The sequence below is a fragment of the Hypoxylon fragiforme genome (assembly GCF_022984875.1).
Source record: "Hypoxylon fragiforme strain CBS 206.31 chromosome Unknown GGS25scaffold_5, whole genome shotgun sequence".
Classification (NCBI taxonomy): domain Eukaryota; kingdom Fungi; phylum Ascomycota; class Sordariomycetes; order Xylariales; family Hypoxylaceae; genus Hypoxylon; species Hypoxylon fragiforme.
In genome coordinates, this window is record NW_026054760.1 from 2,751,204 (window position 1) to 2,776,593 (window position 25,390).

General features: G+C 40.0%; 6 protein-coding genes across 6 annotated transcripts; 3 read left to right on the plus strand and 3 right to left on the minus strand.

Moving 5' to 3' along the window:
- Positions 1-8,169: 8,169 nt before the first annotated feature.
- Positions 8,170-8,930, minus strand: GGS25DRAFT_521982 (uncharacterized protein; the record flags this gene model as incomplete). The annotated part of the gene is made up of 2 exons (XM_049264146.1): positions 8,170-8,340; positions 8,412-8,930. 2 exons carry the CDS (start codon positions 8,928-8,930, stop codon positions 8,170-8,172), a joined length of 690 nt encoding a protein of 229 aa, XP_049116953.1.
- A 398-nt stretch (positions 8,931-9,328) lies between these two features.
- On the plus strand, positions 9,329-10,818 carry GGS25DRAFT_291646 (C-8 sterol isomerase). The gene is made up of 2 exons (XM_049257567.1): positions 9,329-10,081; positions 10,204-10,818. The coding sequence occupies exons 1-2, from the start codon at positions 9,724-9,726 to the stop codon at positions 10,566-10,568; spliced, it is 723 nt and encodes a 240-aa protein (XP_049116954.1). The 5' UTR covers positions 9,329-9,723; the 3' UTR covers positions 10,569-10,818.
- A 13-nt stretch (positions 10,819-10,831) lies between these two features.
- GGS25DRAFT_491786 (uncharacterized protein) lies at positions 10,832-14,770 on the minus strand. The gene is made up of 5 exons (XM_049261120.1): positions 14,056-14,770; positions 13,366-13,955; positions 13,217-13,310; positions 13,077-13,159; positions 10,832-13,026 (listed from the first exon to the last, which is right to left on the minus strand). Exons 1-5 carry the CDS (start codon positions 14,404-14,406, stop codon positions 11,217-11,219), a joined length of 2,928 nt encoding a protein of 975 aa, XP_049116955.1. The 5' UTR covers positions 14,407-14,770; the 3' UTR covers positions 10,832-11,216.
- A 1,641-nt stretch (positions 14,771-16,411) lies between these two features.
- GGS25DRAFT_521985 (uncharacterized protein) lies at positions 16,412-18,020 on the plus strand (the record flags this gene model as incomplete). The annotated part of the gene is made up of 2 exons (XM_049264147.1): positions 16,412-17,691; positions 17,870-18,020. The coding sequence occupies 2 exons, from the start codon at positions 16,412-16,414 to the stop codon at positions 18,018-18,020; spliced, it is 1,431 nt and encodes a 476-aa protein (XP_049116956.1).
- A 916-nt stretch (positions 18,021-18,936) lies between these two features.
- Positions 18,937-20,576, minus strand: GGS25DRAFT_514427 (trub family pseudouridylate synthase-containing protein; the record flags this gene model as incomplete). The annotated part of the gene is made up of 3 exons (XM_049262990.1): positions 18,937-19,020; positions 19,057-20,462; positions 20,540-20,576. 3 exons carry the CDS (start codon positions 20,574-20,576, stop codon positions 18,937-18,939), a joined length of 1,527 nt encoding a protein of 508 aa, XP_049116957.1.
- A 699-nt stretch (positions 20,577-21,275) lies between these two features.
- On the plus strand, positions 21,276-23,933 carry GGS25DRAFT_291780 (uncharacterized protein). The gene is made up of 4 exons (XM_049257568.1): positions 21,276-21,978; positions 22,058-22,189; positions 22,244-23,604; positions 23,723-23,933. The coding sequence occupies exons 1-4, from the start codon at positions 21,400-21,402 to the stop codon at positions 23,832-23,834; spliced, it is 2,184 nt and encodes a 727-aa protein (XP_049116958.1). The 5' UTR covers positions 21,276-21,399; the 3' UTR covers positions 23,835-23,933.
- Positions 23,934-25,390: the final 1,457 nt, after the last annotated feature.

The following is a 25,390-nucleotide window of genomic DNA, read 5'->3' on the forward strand; positions in this document are numbered from 1 at the left end:
GCCTTAAATTTAAAGGGGAATAATAATTTATTATATTTATTTATCGCGTTTACCGTGTTATATCTTAGTTTTAATATACTTTATTTAAATTATTATTAAGGTTTAAAGATTTAGCTAATAAGCTTTAAGCGTTAATTAAAACTTATGAAATTTTTAAAATAGCTAAGTTAAATAATTACAAGTGTATTAATAATAGCGATAATAAAAAAAAAAACGTTTAATTTTATATAAATCGCAAATATTATAAAATAAATAAAAGTGGTAAGTATAATATTAAAAAGTCTCTTAAATTATAAAAGCGTAAATATTAGGTTTGCAAGAAGGAAGGTTATTAATTCATTAAGTATTCCGAGTATAAATAAAAAAAGGTTAAAAAAAAATGGAAGAGTAAACGTAACTTATTAATTAAGAATTATATAACATTTTTAGCAAATTATAAAAAACTTAATAATTTTAGTTTAAAAGTGGAATAAGAAAATAAAGCGGTAATATTAGAAGTAAATTATAATAATAATAACAACCTTTTTTTAACCATTACTTACTTATCCAATTAAGTTTTTTAACATCGTATAATCGCCCGCCTTCTTTTAAACGCAGCGATAACCGATAATATCTTTTTCTTAAACTAATATATAAAGGATATTTTTTAAGGTATTATACTTAACATAGGTGTTATTTAAGTATCCACGATTAAAAAGAAATAATACTTAACTTTTATTAAAGAATATTTTAATAAATAAATTATAATAAATAAATCTTATATAAAAAAAGTTTAAATTTGTTTTAAAAATAAATAATTAATAAAATCTTTTAAAATAATTACCATTAACACCCCCTTTAATTATATCGATTTCCATGTTATAAATATCAACACCTCATTCCTTTTATTATTAAAGGATATAAATCGATTAAGAATATATCTTAATAATATTATTAATTAACTAGTTTATAAAAACGGTATTATTATTAACGTTATTTATAAATAAAAACACTTATAATTCCATTTAAAAGATATTACATTTTTTATAAAAACGGAATTACAACGTTTATATACTTGTTTCGATTATTTATCGGTTAATAAATTATATAATTTATTGGATAAAGCTGGTTATAATATTAAGATTAGTGATATTAAAGAAATTAATAAGTTTTGCCACCATTATTAAATTAAAGATAATACCCCTTAAAAATTTAAGTTTAGTTTAAAGGATTTCGATGTAAACTTTAATTATAAAATAATTATCGATATTATGTATTTAAATAAACAACTTATCCTTTATATCGTTAATATAGTTATAAATTTCCAAACAATATACTTTATAAAAAATCTTTCCGCTAAGGAAATTTAGGAAATGTTAAGGTAATATTAAATCGACATATATCTTAATTCATTAAATATTATTATATATAACACCGGTATAAACTTTAATAACATTAAATTTAAGAACAAAGCTTATATCGTAAAAATTACCTGCCATTAAATCCCCGTGAAAGCGTATTAATTAATTAATAAAATTAAAGAATACCACGGTCTTATAAGAAAAACTTATAAAATCATAAGCGAAGAACTTTAAGGATTAAAGTTAAAAATATTTTAACTTTAAATAGCGGTTAAGGTAATAAACGATATAATTAATTTTAACGGTCTTATTTCTACCCTTTTAATTTTTAGCGTATATTTAAAAATTAACCTAGATTTATTATTAATTCTAGCGCAAACTTAAAGGGCTTAAGCTATTTAAAAAGCGATGGTAGAAATTAAGAAGTTAAAAACATAATAATTAATTAAAGATGTTTTAAATATAAAAAATAGCCCTAACACTTAAAAAATATTCCTTATATCACTCCTTATAAGTAGTGACGTGCTTGTTTATAAGGAAAAGGGTAAATAAAAAGGATTATATAAGGTTATTGCTATTATAAATAAAAACATTATAATCGCTTTCAACGTTTTAAATAGCACGTTAACATTTAAAAGTATTTATATTAAACTTTACACCTAGCCAAAGAAGTCTTTAATATTATTAAAGAAACTTAAAGTATAATTATTAAAACTAACCTTTAACCCCGATAATTATACCATTATCCCCGAAAAAAACCTTATAATTATTAATAACCTTTTTTACGTTATAAGTTTATATCTTTCGGTAAAGGAAAAAAATAACCTTACTTTAACACTTAAACTATAAGTAAACGGTAAGATTATTACCTTAGGTAAACTATATAAAGCCTTAAACATAAAAAAATTAAACGCCTTATTTATAAGAGGCATTTTTTAACTTAAAATATATAACCTAATAACCCATTAAGGCGTAATTATTTTTAAGTTATAAATGGTTTAAAAGGTTAAAAATAAAAACACCTTTGCTTTTTATGAAAAATTATAATTAATAATTTAAAGTTATAATAACCTCGATAAAGAATTTATCATAACGTATACCCTCATAATTTAAAAAGTTAACTAATAAATAATACTCGCTTTAACATCCATGTTACGTTATTAAGGAATAAAGGTTATAATAAGGGATATTATAATGGCTTATATCTAATCAACCACGTTAATGAAATAAATAATTTTAATATACCTGCCAATCAAATTTAAAGAAAAATATCTTAAGGAAACGTTGTTACGAGTTATAAAATTATTATATAATTTCGTTAAATTAAGAACTTATTAATTTAAAACTTATTCGTAATATTATTAATAATAACTACATATGAAATTATTAACGTTTAACTTATACTTATTAATGATATAATTAAACCCTTTTAAGCTTACCAATTTTTAAATAAACGATACTTTTAACGTTGGTACGGATAAATTCCTCGCCGTTAAAGATAAAACATTTACAAAGGTAAGTATTAAGGCATAACCTTAAAAAATCTTAAATAAAAGAACGGAAGATTTTAACGACTTAAAAATCACGGTTCACGAAAAAGGCTACGGTGTTTTTACCATATAAAAAGGATAAGCTAAAAAACTTAACCTTTTAAACCTTAAAGCCTTGGATATAATTAAAAAGTTCGTTAAATAAAAGGCTTAAGAAGCGTATATCTTATTAATTTACTAATTTAAAACTACCTTTAATTATTTAATAACGGCTTAATACTTATAACTAAGGCTTAAGGAAGTAAAGGCGTTAAATGCTAAAATTAAATAATAATTAAATAATAAAAATCGAGGGTTTAATTATGTTAATCTTAAGCCTTAAAACCTACGCTTATATATTTTTATTAACGAATTATTCGTAAATAATTAAAACTTTAACTTATAAATTAATTATATTATTATCTTAAAAACCAAATAAACCATTAACTAAGATAATAAAATATAAATCATTAAAAACATTATCCATTAATTATTTATTAAGTGTAAACGGATTATACGTAATATATTAACTAATAAAATTTATAAGATAATTTAAAGCTTTAACATTAATTATATTATTTATCACACTTTTAATACCATTTTAAAACGGCTATTACTTCTTAAAATTCCCTTTATACTTTGTACCGACTTTTTTTTATTATATTAATATTTAATATAAATAAAAAACATAAATAAAAAGCGATTAATAATTGATTTAATAGCTTTTCAATAATCCTATAAAAACTAGAAAATAAATAACATCCGTTAAATTTAAAATAATTATAACCCAGCTAATGTTATAACTAAAGCATCTTTAAATAAAGCCATAAGGACGTTAATAAAAGCTAATTAAATTAATTTATAACTAAAAAGATAAGTTAAACGTAAAGCAAACGTAACGTTCGTAATTAATTAATCGCAAAAAAAAAATAAAATAAGTAATAGTTATATAATAAAGGTACGTACCAACGCAATACATACATAACTAGAAAAAATACCTATATAACTTAAATTATATAAAAAATCAAATCCCCTCCTTACTCTTAAATTTAAACCTCCTTCCTTAAACATTAATATTACATTAATCTCACCCCCATTATTCTTGCTTTACTTATTATTTAATTTATCATATATACGTACCTACTAACATAATCTTTTCTTAAAGCTTATTTACCTTATTTAACTTTATATACGTTTCCTTATTTATAAATTACGCCATGCCTTTTAAATTATTTTTAATTAAATTAAAAGCTTTAAAGGGATTTAACTCTTTTATAACTTTAAAAAATAAGAATTTTTAATTAAAATTAAATATTTAACGCCGGCGTTTTATATATAATTACTTCATTTTACCTTAAACGGCTTTTAACTTTTTTTTATACATTAACTTTTAAATTTAATATTTATTAAACTTTTTACGGATATTTTTACATAATAAACAAGTCTTTAAAATTACGTAAAAGACATATTAAGTAAATTTAACGCTTATAAATAAGGATTAAAAAATAACATTTAATTATTTTCTTTTTTACTTTTTTTCTTTTATTATAAAAACCGTATTTAACTTTTTTTTATATTTCGTATAATCTTTAACCTTACGTTTTAAAATAAGTTAATTCCTTATTATTTTAAAACTAGCTTTAATATTTTTTATAATAAATGTCGTTTCCCGTGTTTTTACGTAGTAAAAAATAAAAAAAGCTTTATTAACGAAAGTCGCGTTTATAATAACGACGTAATCACTTAAATGTTTTAAATAAACACTTTTTAATATATTAAAAGGATTATTATTAAGTGGTTATAAGCCGTGAAATGTGTGGGTAAAAAGAAAACATAATTTAATATTATTAAAATAATATATTTTTATAGAGTTTTGCTATTCGTACCACCTCTTTTTGCTATCGGGGCTTATCCGTACACCCAGTACATCCCCTAAAACTTTAAATCCGGGCCTTATCTAGCGCCCCCAGCTGCCCCCATCAATTCAATCCAAATAACTCTCTGAAACATATAGCTACAAACATGCAACCGAATTCAAATGAAAGCGCATTCAATTACCAATTGATTGATACAGGTCTCAATTTGAGGCGATAGGTGGTCGCAGAGTTATTCAAGTAAATACGTGGCATCCTGGGTGGCACGTGATCACCCTTAAAGCCACACTAAGAGCTCTTAGTGCCACGCTAAGGGCCCTTGGAGCCGCCTAAGAGCCCTAGAGCCGCCTGGGCCACGCTAAGGAGTGCCACGTGACCCCCCTCGATACAATTACCAATATAACTTTTCAACCACATATCGCCTCTGTTCGGGGTTTATATCAATCAATTGGTAATCAAATGCTCATTCAATTGAATTTGGTTGCATCGTGGTGGGACATGTAATTGAGAAGTTATTCAAGGTTGAAACTGTTGAATAAGGTTTGGGTTTAAAGGGTCCAAGGGCGCTAAGGGCCCTTAGTGTGGCCCTAAGGGCTGTCACGTGCCTCCCGGGCTGCCATCACTTTCTTGAATAACGCTGCGACCGAGTATCGCCACAGTTCGAGAGCTATATCAATCAATTCGAAATTGGACGCGCTTTCAATTGGTTTTGGTTGCACCATGGTGCGACATGTGGTTGAAAAGTTATTTGGATTGAATTGATGGGGGCAGCTGGGGGCGCTAGGGGCGCTAGGGGCGCTAGATTAGCCCTGGATTTAAGGTTTTAAGGTTTTAAGGGATGTATTAGGTGTACGAATAAGCCCCGATAGCAAAAAAAGGTGGTACGAATAATAAAACTCTTTTTATAAACTTATTTTAATAAATATTAATAAAAGTGGGTTTAAATAAGTTTATATATATCGTAATAAATATACGAAAAATATAAAATTAAGATTAATAAATAAAAAATTAAATAAACTTATTATTATATAGCTTTTATAATTATTATAAATTAAAAAGCGGCGGTCGTTTTTATGTTTTTTATAAAAGTTAATTTCGAGGATAAATATTTTTTTAAGCTATTTTATTATAATATAATTATTAAATTAATCTTTATTAAATATAATAAACTTTTAATTAAATGTTAATTTTATTTTTTATTTAAAGTAGTTATTTTATAAATACTTTTTTTTAAATATTATCTTAAGTTTAAAAGTTATATTAATAACATTAATATATTTAATAAAAAATGTTTAAGTTTTTTCTTATAAATATTTTAAATGCGCTTTTTAAGTTTTAAATAATTTAAAAATAAATTTAATATTAATTAATAATTATTAAATATTTAATAAATAATAAAAATAAAAATTAAGATTATATTTTATCTTATTATTAATTTTTTCTTATTTATATTATAAGTAAAATTAAAGTTAATATTTCTATATATATTTTTTTTAATATTAAAATATTAGTTTATAACTTTTTTATTAAAGTTATTAAAGTAGGCAGCTTTTATTTTATAGTTTTTTTTTATTTATATATTAAGGTGACGTTTATAAAATTATTTAATTTAATTAATGTTAATAAGTTTAAAATAATTATTAAAAGTTAAATATTTAATCGCGATATAACGTATAATATTTAATTAAAGGATATATTTAATAATTTTTTATTTTATTATTTATATAATTAATATATTTTCTTAATTTATTATTAATTTCGTGCCGATATAATTACCTTTTTATGGCTTTTTTCCGTGTATTTAAGTTAAAAGTGTAAATTTAAGAATTTAATGTTTTTTAGCCGTTTTATAAAAAAATAAGCTATTTTTAATGATATTAAATATAACGTTAAAAACGTTTTTTTTTATATATAAATTTATTAAAAACTAAAAGTGATTTAATTTATTAGTTTTATTTAAAAAGTGTGTTTTATTTTAAAGGTATAAATTTTTATTTTAACGATATTTACTTTTATTTTTAATACTCGATATTTTTATTTATAATGGTTTAAATTTAATAAAAACAGCCTTATTTTATAAATCTTATTTAAAATAACTATAAAATAAGAAATTGGATTTATATAAATTTATTTAATTAAGGGAGGCGTATTTTTAAATGGTGACTTTTAATGGATTTTAGTGGGGATTTAATGTTTTAAATCCGGTTTGTCCCGGTTAACGATAGCAGATGGTATTCTTATTAATTAATTTTCACAAAGAAAAAAACAAAAAACAAAAAAGCACCAATTAGTTTAAGGAATAAACGAAACCTTTAGCGTGTCCCGGCAATTTGTCAACCGCTAGTTCTTTTTATCCGGACTCCCTTATCTAGATCTAACAGCCCTAAGCAAAGACCACCCCCATGACTCGCGGCGTCGGCCCGGTACAACGGTAGCTGGCCATAGCTACCGCTCGTTTATCTGCTCGATCGTTTATGAGAGAATCTTCCACCGGCACATTTCCGGAGCCAAAAAAAAAAAAAATTTAAAAAAAAATTGGATTGAGCTAGGGGCTGTCTATGTTTCGGTCACTCCTTTTCTCATAGCTGCCCTCGGGATGATGAAAAAAGGTAAGGTATTCTACCCCCATGAAAATAGTTTGAAAGGGGTGGCCGATGTCCTAGTATGTCGGCTCGAACGGACTTAACTGATATATGATGATGACCATAATTACTACCTACGTACTTATCAATTTTTTTTTGGCTTACCCAAGCAGTAAGACATGGTGGCGCTCTTCATACCTGCTAAGGTCTAGTCGTTATTATAAGGAAAGAAAAGAAGAATAATGAGTATGGGGTAGGTAAGCCAATTGTAAAAGTTAAGATGTTTAGGAGGTAAGCACAGACCCTTAACTGTACATAATATTCGAGGTCATGACCATATAATTAGATTGTTGGAAGAGAGGATCATGTGTATTAAATTTAGCTTCCATTGTGAGCTAAGTATTTGATTTAGAACTCAGGTAGTGCTTGAGTCCTGTATAGCTTATGCCATGACAGAGTAGGTATCTAGGTAGGTTGTATGTATTCGCGGCTGATCCTCGTGTGATACTCACGATACATGACTTTGCAGTTTTCAGACCATGGAAACAGCCATGCTAATATGCGTTTGGATTTGACGCATCGTACCTCTGCAAATAGAGCAAGAGCCTTCACACAAATCCTTAAAGCGCTATTAAGAGCGCGAGACTACCCCCTTATCCCCGTAGTCTTGCTGATCTGTCAGATGTCGACGAGTGACTCGAGCATGGTAACTCGATATAAATACCAAGTCTCATTTTTCCATAGAAGGGCGAGGCCATGACTAGGCCTTTTGGATTTCCCTTGGAACTGGAGTGTGGCCTGGTAGGATGAAATGTTTCGATATCGGCACCGCCAGTCCAAGACCTCAAAAAGGCTTAGCCACCTTCCGGGACTCGCTAAGCCCTGTCTCCGGGTCTTTATACTCCTTCCAGCTGACGGGGTACATGGTGTTTCCGGCCTCGCTCGTGGCCATGATAACGCCAAGCTCGTTGCTCGCAGTCGAGAGGTAATAATTCGCCTGATCACCTAGCGATATCTATTAAGTGGGCAAGTTAGACACGTCCAGATTTAGAAGTTGGTATGAACCTTAGGGAACGTGAAACTTACCACCTGCGCCCTCACAATATCACCGGGGCGGAAACTCTCGTATATCTTGACCCGATCCTTCTCCGTAGCCCGAACATCCTGTGACCGGATCATACCCTGCCACTCGGCCTCCAGCACGGTTTCACCGACGACAAGTATCGCAACGGTGGCATGACGGGGCGTTATGCGCGTAACACGGCACAGCACCACGTTGCCTACCTCCGGCAGTACTTCGCGCTTCTCTACGATGCCGATTTGCGACACGGATATCATCGGCAGTGTGCTGGTACTAGAGACACCGCTACTGCTGTTGTTGTTGCCGCCACTTCCACTATTGCTATTATTGCTGTTCGAACCCAACACAGGGATCCTAGTGAGTCGCTTCGCTGGACCCAACGTCGCCTTCTCGGGCGCTGCGACGGCTATGGTTCCTAACAGCGACGAGTAGAGGTTCGAATTATAGATGTGTGTCCCAGGGCCGGCGACGTACTTGTCTGCGGGGCCCAGATATTGACCGGGGATCGCTACGGATTGCGCCATCATAAGTTCGGGGGAGAGGGATGGGATGGTCGAAGACGAGGTTGAAGGATTATTGGGCGATCGCGAAGAGATGGCTTGTTGTGATTGGATGAATACCTAGGTAAGCTTGGATAGCTATGTAGTTTGGCTGAAAATTTATTGCCGATGATGTCAATAATCGATAAGCTAAACTACTAGGTTAGGTACTAGGTACCCTAGTTAGGTACGTACTAGGTATAGTAAAAAGCACTTGGACACCTGGAACCCGCGGACAGCGGGAGACGGGAGACGGGGTATTCTTCTGGTCCGGGAATGCGAGGCGAAGTATATGTAGGTAAAATTGTTGAACGGGTCGTAAATTCATACAATTAAAAACTTTAACAAGCTATTACACGTGTACTACTACATAGTAGAAGGCGGCCCCACTAGCGTACTGGTACCTGACAGCTGCCTGGATCATGATGGGATGGTGCGATCCGGTTGACTGGATTGCCGGGTCCCACTTACCAACAATTGAATCTGACCACGACATCTGGAGATAATAGACTGGACCCCTATTTGTAGATACGTATTCGTACTTTAGCGTTACAAGGTAAGTGCAATACCAAGAATTGTTTACAAGAATTGTTTATAATCACCAAATTTCGCTTCAGCTCAGCTGTGAAGGAAACCAAAAATAAACCATGTTATAAAAAAGGGAAGAGATAGCTTGCGCAAACTTCCCCTTCCTTTACCTCCCCCCCTCCCCCTTCTTCAATTCCATCGGTGAACCCTTCCTTTCACCTCAGAACCACAATATAATACCTAGCTAGTCATGGCGCCCAAAAAGAAGTCCTCGGCGTCCTCGCCGCAAAGCAAAAGTAGCTGCAGCTGCAGCCTGACTCGGATCCTCACCTTCGTCGGGATCCTGCTCGGCCTGTTGGCGCCGATTGTGTACCTGGTCGAGCAGAACCTCGAGAAGTTCTACATCTTCGGGCTCGACGAGCTGCACGGCCTCGCGCAGCGCGGCGTCGCGGCCCACGGCAACGACACCGCCAAGATCGTCGAGTACATCGTCGCCGAGCTGCACGAGAACCACCCGGCCCACGTCAACCCGAAGTGGAACGTCCAGGAGGAGTGGGTGTTCAACAATGCTGGCGGCGCCATGGGCGGCATGTACATCATCCATGCTAGTATGTGCCTGCTCTTACTTATCCTTATCCTTATATATAGTTCAATGCTGTGACTATACGTACACCGTATAGAAAGCGTACTACGTCTCTAGGTTCCCTCGTACTAACCTAACCCCCTCTAGGCATAACCGAATACCTGATCATCTTCGGGACCGCCATCGGTACCGAAGGGCACTCCGGTCGCCACACATCAGACGACTACTTCCACATCCTCTCGGGAGAGCAGTGGGCGTACGTACCCGGCCAATTCACGCCGGAGATCTACCCCCCCGGCAGCGTGAACCACCTGCGGCGGGGCTCGGTGAAGCAGTACCGGATGCCGGAGGGCTGCTTCGCGCTCGAGTACGCGCGCGGCTGGATCCCGCCCATGCTCTTCTTCGGCTTCGCCGACTTCTTCTCCAGCACCCTCGACTTCCCCACCCTCTGGGACACCGTCTGGATCACCGCCCGCGAGATGGTCGGCAACCTCCTCATCAGGAAGTTTTAAGATGGCTACCTAGGTAACTTATCTGCCTTCCTTGGCAGCCATAAATAAGTAGGTGCTTAATGTGTGAGAATAAAAGGGGGAGAAACTTGGCTTGGAGATATTGCATCTATGTACTCCGAAGGAAGCCTTGCAATTTAAGAGCATCTTAAGCAGTTAGAAAGCGATGGGTCTTAGCACGCATTTCGCGTCCTCTAATAATAATTCAAACCTAGGTATAACAGATTTACCTAATAGTGACCTTATACTTATCGCATCTTCAAGAGCCTGATGGATGAATGAATAAGAAGGAGTACCTAGGATAGAAGCTATCCCTTCGTACTTAGTTTATGCGAAATCCTAAGACTATCGTTGAGAATAACGTGGATCGTGATGGATATCATTAATAAAGCCACATGATCCCCTTTCGTACAGATTCGTTGCTCATTCAAAGAGTATTACCATACAAGCCATTTCATGAAACTTCTCGCAAAAAGCCCAAGACCTTTGGTACGTGGAAAAAGTGGTACTTTATTCCATTTATCCAGAGATGCTTGGATTACTTTTGCCCCTTTTCAAAGCATAGCCTGACAAATCAAGACACATCCCCCCTTTTGAAATGCAACGCCGTCGCAATGCAAGACACTTACAATACTGCCAACTCTTGTCTCCCTATGTGATTCCCACGTAATGCTTCCTCCAGGGATCAACCTCTCCAGATTGCTTCTTTCCAGATTCGATATCAGATATCTCTTCCAAAATTCGCCAATCATAGACGCCAACCCACTCACGTTCTCCATTCTTCTTCTTTAGACCAGCTGCTTCTATCTTCTCAACGAATGATTGTGTTGCATCCTCGCGCCTCGACTCAACGAGGCAGATCTTGCGGACTCGAAGTCGCCTCATCTTTTGCGATGATGCGTCCCATTTGTATGCTGATCCCTTCGGCATAGGTGCTTGGGACCATACATGGGGATCAACGAAAAAAGTTTTGATACCATGGTCCTGAAGCAAATTATCTGCAACCCAAGCATACTGAGAGATGCATGGCGCCAGTAGAATAGAACAATTGCTAAATTCGCATTTCTTCCCAGTATGCGGGCAGTCGTTTTCCGTTGGAGGGAGCTGTGGGGGGCAATTTTGCTCTCCTGTAGGTTGTTGGGTGCAAGCGATATCAGTAACGGCGGTGTGAGGGTGTGCGGATGACGAGTCATCGTCCCCTATTGGCGATATAGGATACTCAGGCATGGACACACTGGGAGACGGCTCTTTAGAGAACTGAGGCGGAGACTTAGTACGATGATGTTCCCGAATAGAATTTGCGTTAACTTCGCTGAGGGGTTGCCTGTCTTTAACGCTCAGGTGCGGCACATCAGTAGAGTTGTCGGTCGAGCTTGAGGGCGTAGAAGTATTGGAAACCTTTCGAGACTTGTTGGCAGATACGGCTATATCAGGCGCAGGTCGTTTCTGAGATTGTGCTGTTCCTGGCGACTCGCTAGGACATTCCGATAGAGCAAAATGCTCGGTATGTTCATTCGGCGATGTTGGAGTTCTTCCCATCTCTGTGCTGGGGCTTTGCTGGTTTATAGCATCGATGGGTATTCCTCGTGGGTCAGCCTTTTCTAGTCCTTTTATCCATTCACGCATTTCTTGGCTATCTTCAACCTCCGCCATCTCGGTTGTTGCTGTTGCAATATCTTGAAGTTCGGCAAAAGTGATCGTATCCATATAAGACCGATCATGGTGAATCTTGGAGACAATTGGGAATCGCATGCTCCAAAAGTTCGTATTAGGTTCTTTGTCGAATGAAAAGCAACGCATATCGAATACTAATGGATCTCGGAAGATATCCGTTGGTCGTTTGCCTAATCCGTTCCCCCCAAAGTCCAAGACGATAGATTCATTCATCTCGAACGGGACCGGGGACGGGAAGCATTGAGTCATCAACGTCCAAATAAGGGGTTCGGAAAGTTCGACGATGTTAGTGACTTTGAATCGAGGCTTCTCAACCTTTGCTTGCACTTCTCCTTTGTTCTCCAAACATCCAATGAAAAAATGAGTCCATGCGATGTGTGTTGATTTGTACTCCTTTGCTTTCGCAGCATCATATGACGCGCCAACTACTGCAAAGTCTCCGACATCACCCCAGCCTTCAAAATACTCCTTTTTGAGCTTAATGTTGCAAAAGTTGTATGGTCCATACCCTGAGACCAAGTCAAAGTAAGGTGCATCAGGTTTCAGTACGAGGCCTTCGTTTCGAGCCACTATGCATTCCGCAAAAGCCTCGCGTAGTCTAGATGCAGCAGATGGCCGAGAGAAAGAGATAACTTGGCGTGGTACTAGCTCAGCGTAGCCCTTTCGACAAGTGATGAGCTCACTCAAGCGCTTAAAACGCTGAGACTGCCGAACAGTGAGTAACGATTCATTATCAATCATCAGCACATCAAAATATACGATCATTAAGTGCTCATGATCATGTCGCCTATTTTCAGTTTAGCAAATCTATTCCAACAAATACGAGATCTTTCATACTGAGAATCATGGAAGGTCCCTGGCCAAGAACCTGAGCGTGAAACGTGCTTTCGGATCTTGTGGAATGGAAGGATCTTATTTTCCTGTTGCTTTGGTTAGTATATATTTGCCAACATAGGAGAAACCTGGAGGATAATTACCTTGTTACTATATACCACTAGTTCCCCTTCTAGAATGCAACCAGTTTTGATGGGGCATTCCGATGTCCCTAGTTTGAGTGAGTCTTTTATAGGTCTGTCGGAATTGGTCAACCAAAGTTCCTGAATAAAAAAATTGAGGATCGGCTTACCGATGAAGACCCTTTCGATCCTGAGTGCTATCCTTGCCGCTCTTGGAGAATATTTGGATTGGAGAAAGAGGGTTGCGGAGATCGATGTGTATTTGACAGTACTCCCCATCAAGCTTCTGTTCGCAACTCACGTCCTGAGATTTACCCAGATCTAGACAATTTTTGATACTTCTCCCTTTCAAAAATGGCTGCCTTCCCACTTTTGTGCCGAGAGCAGGTTTGAGCATAGCTGCTATAGCACTGTCATGGGGCGACTGAATAAGGTGCCGCAGGAAAGCAGGAGTCACAGAAAGATCATCTCTAACCTTCATCAACTGGGGTAGAAGGGCATGGTAGCAGCGGAAGACGATCCAGTGGGGTAATACGACCGGCAGGTAATTCCTCAACACTAATCTTGTGAACCATTTCGCATCGCGTGGACTGAGTCGTCTGTAGATATCGGCCAGAGCTCGATCCTGGCTAATAGGACCCTGAGTTTCACGCAACGCCCTTACCGCAGGTGAGCTGAACCGACAGCCAGCTGCAATAGAACCTAGAGTGCCATCGATTTCTTCTACAGTAAGTTCATTGCTGTCTTCCATGATATTAGGCTTTGGCGAGGGTTGGCAGGTTAGCAACTTCGGCAACACATGTACAGTCTTGAATCAACGCATGAACACTATAAGTGTTGCTGGGGCATCTAATACTTACCGTTCGTGTCAAAATATTTTCAATGCAATCGGCGAGATCTACACCCATACGAGGTGTTTTGTATCTTCTCAATTCCTGGACTCTCGAAATACCTAGAAGTAGAGCCTTGCCAAATATGCCCTCGAGTGTTGGAGCCTGAATGGAGTAGACCCGGTCGGTCCTCCTCTCTGGCATGAGAGTAGATAATATAGCGGATGCATCATTTTCGGGTTCATCAAGAAGTGAGCGATGTTTGCGAAACCAAGCCTCGATTATGGTCTTGATAAGAGCTAGGTCCTTCTCTTCTTTCTTCTGAGACGCATCATCAAGCTCTTGGAGCAGATCGCACACGAATGTATAAGGAAAAGGCATTGCAATTGCAATTGGGAACGACGTGAACGGGTAAAGAAAGAAAGTCGAAAATAAAGTACAATTGCCTAACCTGAGTACCTAAGTAGGTAGGTAGGTAGACAATTGGAAATATTTTCAGGAAATATTTTGGTCCTTCCGGAAATGCGAAAGAGTGATGGGATGGGAAGGAAGTGGACCTGTGCACAGCTTCATGGTCAAAAGAAGTAGAAAGCACATAGCGTTAAATTTTTTTTACAAGACGCAAGAACTAAGAAAACAGAACTGCATCCTTGATGATGCCTAAGGTTGCTGTCGTTATTCGGATCCGTTTAAACTTCAAAACTCAAAATTCGACAAAGAGAAAGTTTGAATATATCAAACTAACCCTAGGTTAGGTTAGTAGCGCGTGTGCAACGCGACAGCACTGAGCGTCTTTAACGGGTGTTCACGTGAGTACTACATAACTACACTACACTATGGGTCCTTGCATGCATATGTGAATTTAAATTACATGTGGTAACTACCTAGTACATGTACTATGTATATATTGTGTAACCATTCAATGTTTACGGCTGGCACAAGTCTCCCGAGTCGTCTTTTAGCACGTGTCGTGTGTGTGGATGGTACTTTCGTCAGCTGATTATCCGTAGATTCCATACAGTACCGTACCAGGATCCCCCATCTTCCCATCCTTTCCATACTCTAATATTCTAAAAGGGGGACGTCATTTCGTACGGGCCTGGCATGGCAGTGGTGTCCCATTAACCAAATCGACCCAAAACTTCTTCCCAATCAAAAGTCAAGCAATTTTCCGCTGCAAACGCCATCCGTCCCCCCATCCATCCTTGTCCTCCCCTGACTGCACAAAACAGCCCATGCAGCCTTGAGATGAGTGGACGATTAAAATGTGGGGTCATCCTCTTGTTGACCGGGATCCCAATGCAAACAAGTCACCAAAATAAAGAACGAACGAAATGAAATTAAAGCGTACTTTGAGACCTGAGACCTTGAGGCCCGAGTCTTCTCTTGTTTTACATATCAACTTCTATACGCCCATGTTCTGTAACAATGGTTTTTTGTTTGATCCAACCTTTCTAACTGTTTTATCCTATGGGAATATACCTACATATACCCTATATTATCAATTCAATATTACCACAAATTACATTATCCTTCTTTGACGCGTTGAGATTAACTATTCCCAGAGTCCATATAACAACCTCGTTGAAACCTTGAGCCTTGATCAATGTTTCTTTTTATATTTCTTTTTTATTCTTCTTACTATTCTTCTTACAATCAACACCTGCATACATAGTATGCAATCCAACTTTCCAAGTCTGTGACTTTGAACCTTGTCCCTCGTTTTATAGTTATGGGCTCCCTTGGTCCTCGTTAACCCCCCAGTCCCCCAGTACATTCTTTTCCAGGCCTATCATTCGCTAGCCCAGATATAGGTTACTAACCTAGTTAGAAAGCTATACCCTGGACGGCCATACCGTCTACATAGTATACCATAGTAACCTACCTGGGACTCCTGGGTCCTTCTCTTCCCCCCTATACCGAATCTGAGTGGTGCTGCGTTACCCCCCAATTTCCCAGCTCCTCAAGCGAGCCCCAGTCCTTCGCCCTGAATTTTGATCGCCGTTGGCTTCGCTAATGGGCGACATGTTTTTTTATGTCCATGAAACACATTCAACTTCTACAAATTTGCTTCATTACTTCTCGACCCAACTCCAGTCTTTTGAATGATAAGAGACTCAACAACTTAATTACTACCACTTTACATTCTAGACCTTCTTTTTGTGGGAAAAGTCGACATCGTCGTGTCCGTAGTTCCCCAACCACTCCTTTTCAGAGACGGCGGTCAACGGAAATCCTCACCTCAGAAGGTTCGCAGTCCCATTCAATAACCAAAGTTGTGAAACGATTGGTCTGGATAGACACGACTATTGAACGGCGCCGGAACCACGATCTGCTAGATTCAGCCTTTTCACTCCATTTGATTTTCACTTCAAGCTCCGACAACATGGCTCCCAGTGCTTGCACTGCCGGTAACCCGGTTCCAGATTCAGCTGTCACATCACCGCATGCTAGCCATGGAGAGAGTGCTGGAGAAAGCGGAGCGGTAGTGGGCAAAAATGCGTGCTCAGGCTCCATACCACTTCATACTCCACCGTCCCGGAGCGAGACATCGCAAACACGGTCCACTCGGTCCACCTCGACGACTTCCCGGAATTCAAATCGACTATCATTAACATTACCAATTGCACCACCTAATAGTTTTCCTTCTAGACCTACGCCGACTTCCTCAATGCCACCAACCCCGATTGAAACCCCTTCACTCAAATCTCCCGATACAAACGAATATATTTCCGCCATCGCCGCTCAAGAACGTCGTGTTTTGGAGATTCGCGAAGAGTTGGCGCGGGCCGAGCATGAGTTGAGAAAATTGAGGAAGATGTGGATGTCCTCTGCTAGTTACAAGGAAGTAGCTAGTAGAAAGGTTGACCCTCTTCGTGCTATGGCTGCTACGTTAGAGAGCCAATGGGCCCTTGACGAGAGTTCGGCTGTTAAACCACCCAGCGAATTAGAACGCAGGAAAGCCATACTTCTTGCACAGAGTCAAAGAGCTCCCCGAGAGCACAAGAGAACGGTCATACGTGGCGGTCATGCACGTACTCTATCCTTGCTTTCGCCAACGATGCCTACAACTGGAGACGCTGATGGGCTTCGATCAGCTGACTTGTACTCCAAGGTATCGCAGTCGCCAATGCCTTCCCCTGCACCTCTCAACAAGCGTGCAACTTGGGCTCCTCGTCAAAGTCAGCCATCAAATAACATGCAACTTATTGCCAATGAACTGAAGCAGGGTCTCTGGACGTTCGTTGAAGATTTGAGACAAGCCACGGTTGGGGATGAAGCGATTTCCGGGACCACTAATAGGACTACTGAAATAGTATCACGTCTAGGAAGAATGGAGGACGACCAGGATACAATTCGCGCATCTGCCTCAAATCGTGGCCGAATACCAACCCAAGATGAATCAGATCCAGCAGAGACACCAGGTAGGGCATCGACTGGGAGTTTCAGCGATCGTTATCAGCATCGACGCACCACTTCGAAACCAGAGCCTAAGACCAAGAAACGCTTCTCCTGGACACCACTCACATTTGACAGCTTCGACGACGATGACTGGTCAAATTGGGAAAGCCCAAACGTGAAGACGGCTCGATGGAGTGGCAGCACAGTCAACGGGGATATAATTACGGCTATTCCGGAGAGGACACACGAAAGTGAGGGAACATTGTAAGACAGCCTCCAAATGAAGCTATTTATATGTACCCACGTATACACCATGTAAGGCATGGACTTTGATATACCAATCTTTCAAGTCCATGTCTATCTACCTATCTACCTACCTACCTATACATGATTTCTTATTGAGACGCACAAATGTCTAACTTTTTCTCTTTTCCAACCACAGAAGACGCAAGCAATCGCGAAGCGAACTCCGCTCACCGTCTCCACCGTCCCCCAGCCCACAAGCCATCCTCAACCGCCTGACGCCCAGCAATATCATAAAGGAGTGGGAAAAGAGCCTCTCCTCGCCCGAAGAGCCGCCAAGCCTCATTTAAAAACGGCTATATTTATATATCAAGTTTCTCAGAATCATACCAAGAATCTAAGTTTCGATAATCAGTCGACACACATTGTATCATTTTTCCATGTACAAGTATTGGGGGGTAGAGGGGGGGAGTGTTTAGAAATAAGGAGCTATATATGGTAACCCTTCGGAGGGGTAAGACGATGATATCTATCTAGCAATCGAAGCTAGGTAGTAGGTTTAGGAAGGGGGATTCTTACAACCGTTTTGAAGAGGGGGTCAGGATCACGACAGCGTATCGTCGGTTTTTGACTTCGATCACCATCATCATCATTTATCATCATCGGATTTTATAGGAATGGCAACGATGGGAGTGTCTTCTTTTTTGGAGGGACTCGAGGGAGGGTCCAATACCCAGTTTATGGTTGCTAACGGTCACGATGCTCATGATAGACGGTAATGTAGAACGATAAAATATAAACTCGTTTGCTTTCGGTTACCATCTACATTACACACCTATACATTCCGTGTCTTGAGATTTTTTCTTCCTCTTGTCTCATCCATGAGTAAGTAGCCTACATGTCGTGGGTAGTATCACCAATAAGTACGTTCATCACGTATTAAGTGCGGAGTAGGTCATGTATGTAGATATCTAGGTATTAGACTACCTAAAACCCCTATGTACCTAAGTTTCCACCCAAGTTCCATATGTATGTGCCCAAATATTTACACTTGGTGCCATAAGAGGGGTTCTTTTTATATGCACATGAAACCCCCCCACCAACGCCTAGCTGATGCAACGAAACATAAATACGTCTCTCATGGTAGATGGTAGCAAGTTTGTTACTATAAACGTAGATACTTACGACGAAGGGGTGTGTGTACCTAGGCATGTTATATGCATGAAGGCCACTCGCGCGACGACCTCAAACACAGTTGGGATGGTGTTATTTCAAAGCGCCAGGAATATCGGCAAACCCATTCCAGGATACAGCGTCAGCATCCACGTCGGTGGGTTCTGACTTAGTAGTCTCTTTAGGCACGGATTAGTTTGCAGATGCAGAGACTTGCGGCGCATTCGCGGAATCACCTTCACCCTGGGTTTCTTGGGGCTCTGAGCCCTCCACTGTCTCAATGTTTTGATTCTGGGAAGGTAGTAGTGCATGTGCCTTGCTTGACGAACTGTCCATAGTTCCATCAATCTCATCTGATTCCTTTGATTTCGTTATAGATGGATCTTGCTCGTGCTCGGTTGTAGGGTGATTTCGGTTGACCATTAAGGCTCTCAGGGCCTGAGTGGTTACGCTCGTGGGGCTACTATTCCACTGGGATAATGCATCTCTCACTTGTGGCGCCCAGACAGCCTCGCCTTTTGCCAGGTCCGAATATTCCAAGCAATTGGAACTTCCTAAGACGAAAACTCCTTGTCGGCTTCTGCAAAGCTCTGCCATGATTCCAGCCGACCCTACTTTGATGCCCAAGTCATGGCAAAAGCTCCTAACGTAGAAACCAGATGTCACGGTCATCCGGATCCTCGCAGCCGGTGGTCCTTTACCCTCCCAGGGTGGAGGAGCATTTGGATCGGAGGCTTCTGGGATCAAGTTCGATCCTCTGCCAGGAGGTGGGGGGTTTGCCGCAGGGAGATCGCCTAACGCCCCTGACATCAACGGGGTCTGCTTTGGAGGTCTTCGGCGCTTGTTGACCCGGTCATAAACGAGCGCATCGACATTTTCGTCAGCCTTCCGCTTGAAGTTCTCATGCTCCTTCAAGGCCTTCGACTCCTCTTCTTCCTCTTCTGGGGTAAGCTTCTTGGAGCTCATCTGCTGCTTTTCCACTTTCCAGACTTGCTCGGCAAAGTTTTGTTCGAAGGTGGTGGCCTCTTCAGCCGGCCAGCGATAAGAGTGCTCGCCGGGCTCATACCAGTCCACTAATTCGAGTTCAGTCACCTCGACTTCCCTTGTTGCGATCTCACGCGGGATTGGCCTGCCCTCCCTAGCGTATTCATAAAGTGGCTTTCCGGCCATCTTTAGGGCAGAGTAAAGAGGGGGTATCTGTTCAATCTTGCCCCTGAACGAATTTAGCGCCTCCTCTACCATGGGGCGGGTGATATGATCGTAGCTTGTCTTCTTGAGAATCTTTCCGACCCTGTCATAAGTGTCGGTACTAGCGCCGAAAAGGACTACGGTCTCGTACGTCTTGGTGCAGTCTAGAAAAGATTGAAGTGCTTTTGTACCCTTTCCAACACCGAGAATCAGCACACCAGTAGCAAGGGGATCCAGTGTACCGCCATGGCCCATCTTCACTCGTATGTCTCGCTTCGAATGACTTCGTCGTTGTTTGCGATTTTGTGCCTCATTGGCCCTACTGGCCGTCTCAAACTCTATCATAGGCTTGAAAAAGGTAGAGGGGTTAAAGTGGTGTTGGCAATCCCTAATCACTTGAGCGGAACTCAACCCAATTGGCTTATTAATGCCTGTCAAAAGAAAGAAGGCAAGTCAGCGAAAGGAATAAGTTGACATAGAGCAGTCGGAAACAAGCATGGATTCGTACCAAATACACCATCGAGGACAGAGCTGGAGGCCGCCATTTTCAGCAACCTGGCACTGGTCATTCGAGCAAATGTTTCAGTAAAGAATGACTATTGTACACTAATTTGTGTTTAAAGTGATCATTTTACTTTGGTAGGTTTATAGAGAAAAGGTTATAAACCTCGGCGCAAAGAAGAAGCTGAAGAATTATAAATTTGATGGGCAAGAGAGAACTTTTGAAAAAATTCCCCAAGAAAAAAAAAAAACCAAAGGGAGCTTTGGTTCAAGGCAGGATCGACATGGTTAATCCAAGAATAGCGGAACTTGTTGATTGGTTCAAAACTTAATCTAGAGTTTACAGAGTTTAGAGATGTACCTAACTAGAGGCTAGCACTAGCGTAGGTGGGAAGTGCTTACAGTTAGGCTACTTACAGTAGGTAGGTAGGTACACAATATAGTGCATGCATGCACAATGGTAAGAACCGCGTGTTAACTACATATTAACTATAACTTAAATGCGTTAACTAAATGCGTTAACTAAATGCGGGCGTCAGTAGACTCAGTACGTACATACATACATACCTCTTCTAAGTTCTCACTATCCATGGATATTTCAAGTTCCTTTCTTCTTTAATACAACTTTACTTCACTCTCCCTAATTTTGCTACTTAAAGGCTTGATTTATGGTTAGGAGAAGGTAATCAACATAATTCCTTCTTCCTCTATCGTCTTTACCAAGTGGTCTCACGCATCACGCATCGCATCACGCATCGCGTATCACATATTCCGCTAGGTTAGACAAAGACGCTCACGCCCTGCTGAGGAAGAACAACCAACTCTAGGATCATTTCTAGTCGCTTTCAACCCTAACTAGTCGTCGCCATGACTAGACGTCAACGCAGGGCACTATCCGAATCAACAGTCGCTACCATCGATGAATCAAGCATACAATATTACCTGGAAGAATCAGTTCTAAAGCCTGCTTCCGCTCGAGCACACACCGACGACTGGCCATGCTTCCTGCTTAACGATGCCACTATATACCATAAAGATGGTACCTTGGCAAACCTACTACATGTCGACCTAGAAGGCCCATTCATTGTTCGCGGAAGGCTCGAAATCGAGAAGGATCAAGAAAGATTCCTTGTCAACCGACATATGAAAGATCGAACACCTTGGATTCAAATACAGAATACCTTATCATTTTCCATTGGATTAAAGGATGATGATCTTCCGATGCCTGTGCTCTGGGCTAGTGGTGGCGCAGGCTGGTTCGAGATTGTACCATCCGACACATATAGGGCCATATGCGACACCATGTCCCAGGGCATATCCCTTCACTATTTCATACTAGATTACTACGAAGCTGCTCTAGTGCAAGCACAGTCAGAAGATCAGGGTAAAAACAAAACTCTAACTTTGGAAGACATTTCAGTTTCGCAAGATCGCGCCTTGTTCAGTGTAAGCAAGCCCTTTTAGCTTTTAGGCCTCTTTCACGCATGCTTAATTCGTTGGCTGACGCTTAAAACGTAATATGTAGTACGCCGTTAGCGTTGGCGATGGAATGACTCTACCAGAAGTCCGACAGCGCGTAAAAGATCAAGCAATCTTTCTACTCTCACATTTTCCCAAGAATACAGAGTTCCATGAATGGCTGACGGGCCAGTTTCCAGTACGTCTTCTGTTTCTACTCTGCTTTGGTTTCTATAATTAACCGAGCTTGTAGGAAATCGCACGAAAACTTGCTAAAAAAGATTCAAACAAATCAACTACAGAATCTAGTCATTTGGTTGCAATTCCCTACATGGACCAGCCTAGCCCGCTAGAGGTTGTCGACAGCAAGAGAAAGGGCAAAGCAACATTGCGAAGTTCAGTCACGAGGACGATGCGCAGTAGCGAGGCCCCGAGTTCTGAGATGATGGATCCGTCAAGTGAAGTCTCGGGCTGGGAGAACAAGGTCGCCCAGGCCAAAAGAGACTTCTTCAAGAAGCTTCAGTCTGAGCCTGCCTATGGTTCCGATGTGGCGATGCTCGATGTCATTGACAAGAATCCCAGCTCGATTGCTACCAGTAACACGCAGATCGGACATCATAATCTTCAGCCATCTTCCGGAACAAATATGCCACGACGCAACTCATTGGAGCAACTAGAGCTGACTACGAGAATCCGCCCAAGCGCAAACCCCTCTCTTTCTACCATAATCGAGGCTCTACAAGATTCCAGAAAGGAGATGATAGAATCTATGTTTGGAGGCAAGCAAAAGAAGCATCCTGACGATGTCAATCCCAAGGGCTGGTGCACCAGATTGTACCTGGAACTAAGTATCCGAAATACCAAGGCACCGACCGAGGTCTGCCAATATTATGCCCAGGATCTTTTGCAACTTCTTGGATCTGAATGGCACCATAGCGAGTTCTATAAGTGGTTGGAAGACAATATCACCACAAAGCCTAGTTTTGAATATATTAGCGAAGAAGACTTGCACAAGATTGTCAGACGCAAGAAGAAGAGCAGGGCGTCTCGCGAAGAAGCTCAATCTTCTGTGGGACCTTTTATGGACGGTAATGAGTCAACACCAAGAATGGCAGGAAAACAGCCAGTTCGCAGAGGCCGCCCCAGTGGTAAAACATCAGTTCTACGACCTTCCTTCGGTAGCAAAAAGCGCTTGTATAACGAAGCGGGTTTTGAAGACGACGAGATGGAGATAGACGAGAATGGGATGCCACGGACATCAAAGAGATCTCGGTATCCCACTGAAGACGATGAAACGCAAGACACGGATTCTTCAGACAGCGACGATGAGCATGATGAAAATAAAGATATGCCACTTGCTCGAGTGATAATCTATGGGGAGAAACTACCTTCCACGACACCCACGGGTCCCAACCAAACCTGGATATGCGAAGAGCCCGACTGTGGCTACGTCGTTCGTGACGCCGACCAGAAAAAAGGACAGATCGCCATTAACCAGCACTTTGAGTACCACGACAAAGTTCCTGGAGAAGTCACCGAAGAAGATGCAATTAGCCAAAAGAGTCTTGTCAGCCTCGCACTGAAGGAGTCCCAAAAAGGACAGCTGCCTATTGAGTATGTTTTTTTCCCCACTCCTCCTAATAGACAATAATCAGATCTCTTTGCGAGTTTTAGCTGTGTGAAACACATCACTATCCACAACGATTGCATTTAGCTAATAGATGGCACGCAGTCACTTGCTCGAGAAAATCCGCACTATCGGGGACAAGACCGAAAAACGCCAGGAGAAACACCTTAACGGCAAAGCGCTCCCCCAGCACATCAAGCGCGCCCTCCTCATCTAAACCTAAACGACTACATACATATGTACATGTAGTTGCTATTATCAGCATTGTACCTGGTCATTGGTGTATATCATATAAATATACCTAGGTACTTACCTTTTACCCCCTTTTCAAAATCAATGGCGGTTATGTTACGGCTGGTCGGCCGGACGGATAGGCAAAAAATGGGAAAAAAGACTGTCTGTTTTTCAGACAGACTTATGAATGGATGGATGGATGGATGGACGGCAGATACCCAGGTTCGCATGATTTTCTCGGGCGTTTACTTAGCATAGGGATGGGACAAACAGACAGACAGACAGACAGAGACTCAGCCTCTTGTTCAAGCTGGATATGTATGTCTAGCAGCTGTTTTTGTTGGGATGGGAATGGTGTCGTACTATAATAACACATGCACTTAGATTAGCGGATGTTACTCCCTACTACTAATGCAACAGCAAATCAAAAGATGTATATCTTAGACTGTTCCCTTTCCCCTTTTGAGTGATTGTGTAAACATAGTGGCACAAACTTTCACCTACAACAAGCATTACTAGAGGCATAGGTGTTTAGAATGGCCCCTTTTCTGTACTACAGCTTAACAACAACAGACCTCTACTCACTATTTATGTTATTCCAGCACCATAAGAGTATCATAGTATATTTTGTCTAGCCTTCGTCAACGTATTGTGCCTAGTTACTCTGCAAGCTTTAGCTACTTAACGTATAAAGCAAGTCCTTGTCCTCCTGAGCACAACTCCCCCTTACAGGCTTATAAGTGATATGACACCTATGGACGCGTTCATTACATAACAGGCTTGGCCGAGGTTTCCCAGATCCGCAAGCCCCTTGTTTTCCTACCCCCTGAACGCCTCGCGGGAACCTGAAAGGCGTCATCAAATACTTTCATCGTTATTCATAAGTATCTAAGCGACCTCGACCTCGAAACATAAATACGTGTAATGGGCGGGTCCCAATTAACGTGTAGCTACCATATATGGGGCGTGTTGGCAAGATATTGGGTTGTCGAGATGCCTCCATTGTATGATATTGCATAGTCCTTCAAAGGAAGACTTTTAAACCAAGCGAGTTATACAACCATGCACTACGGGCGTGTACATGATTCGATCCTCTGCAAAGTGAGCTTCACTGCTGATTTCCTCAATGTACAGCCAATGACAAGAATGCTGCTACATAAATTGGTTTAATACTTAGCCTTCGACTAGCTTGGCGCAAGCCTATCGACGGAGCTGGAGATAGACCGAAGCTTTTTCCCACGCGCCACGATCGGTAGCGGATATCTCATTCTTCAGAGTCTTAACACCTGCATGGAGCGCATTGAAGAACTCGCAAGCTATCTCCAAATCTTCGAAGAAATGGGTTGCATATGGAACGAATGTGCCTGGGAAATCCTGCTTCTTGGCCGCCTTCTGCTCAGGGGTATCCGTGGGGTGAATGTCGTCTAGCAGAGTCTTGACCGCAATGCCAAGAGCGACATCTGTGTCACTTAGGAAGGGTAATCTAGATGATGTTAGTATTGGATACCATCTATATGACTTAGTTGTGAGCATATACCT

Coding starts and splice junctions, on each gene's coding strand:
- GGS25DRAFT_291646 (XM_049257567.1), top strand. CDS start 9,724: ATGGCGCCCAAAAAGAAGTCCTCGGCGTCCTCGCCGCAAAGCAAAAGT. Junction 10,082..10,203: donor CATGTACATCATCCATGCTA/GTATGTGCCTGC, acceptor AACCCCCTCTAG/GCATAACCGAATACCTGATC.
- GGS25DRAFT_491786 (XM_049261120.1), bottom strand. CDS start 14,406: ATGCCTTTTCCTTATACATTCGTGTGCGATCTGCTCCAAGAGCTTGAT. Junction 13,956..14,055: donor AAAATATTTTGACACGAACG/GTAAGTATTAGA, acceptor CCCTCGCCAAAG/CCTAATATCATGGAAGACAG. Junction 13,160..13,216: donor TAGTGGTATATAGTAACAAG/GTAATTATCCTC, acceptor CCAAAGCAACAG/GAAAATAAGATCCTTCCATT.
- GGS25DRAFT_291780 (XM_049257568.1), top strand. CDS start 21,400: ATGACTAGACGTCAACGCAGGGCACTATCCGAATCAACAGTCGCTACC. Junction 21,979..22,057: donor AAGATCGCGCCTTGTTCAGT/GTAAGCAAGCCC, acceptor CGTAATATGTAG/TACGCCGTTAGCGTTGGCGA. Junction 23,605..23,722: donor AAAGGACAGCTGCCTATTGA/GTATGTTTTTTT, acceptor GATGGCACGCAG/TCACTTGCTCGAGAAAATCC.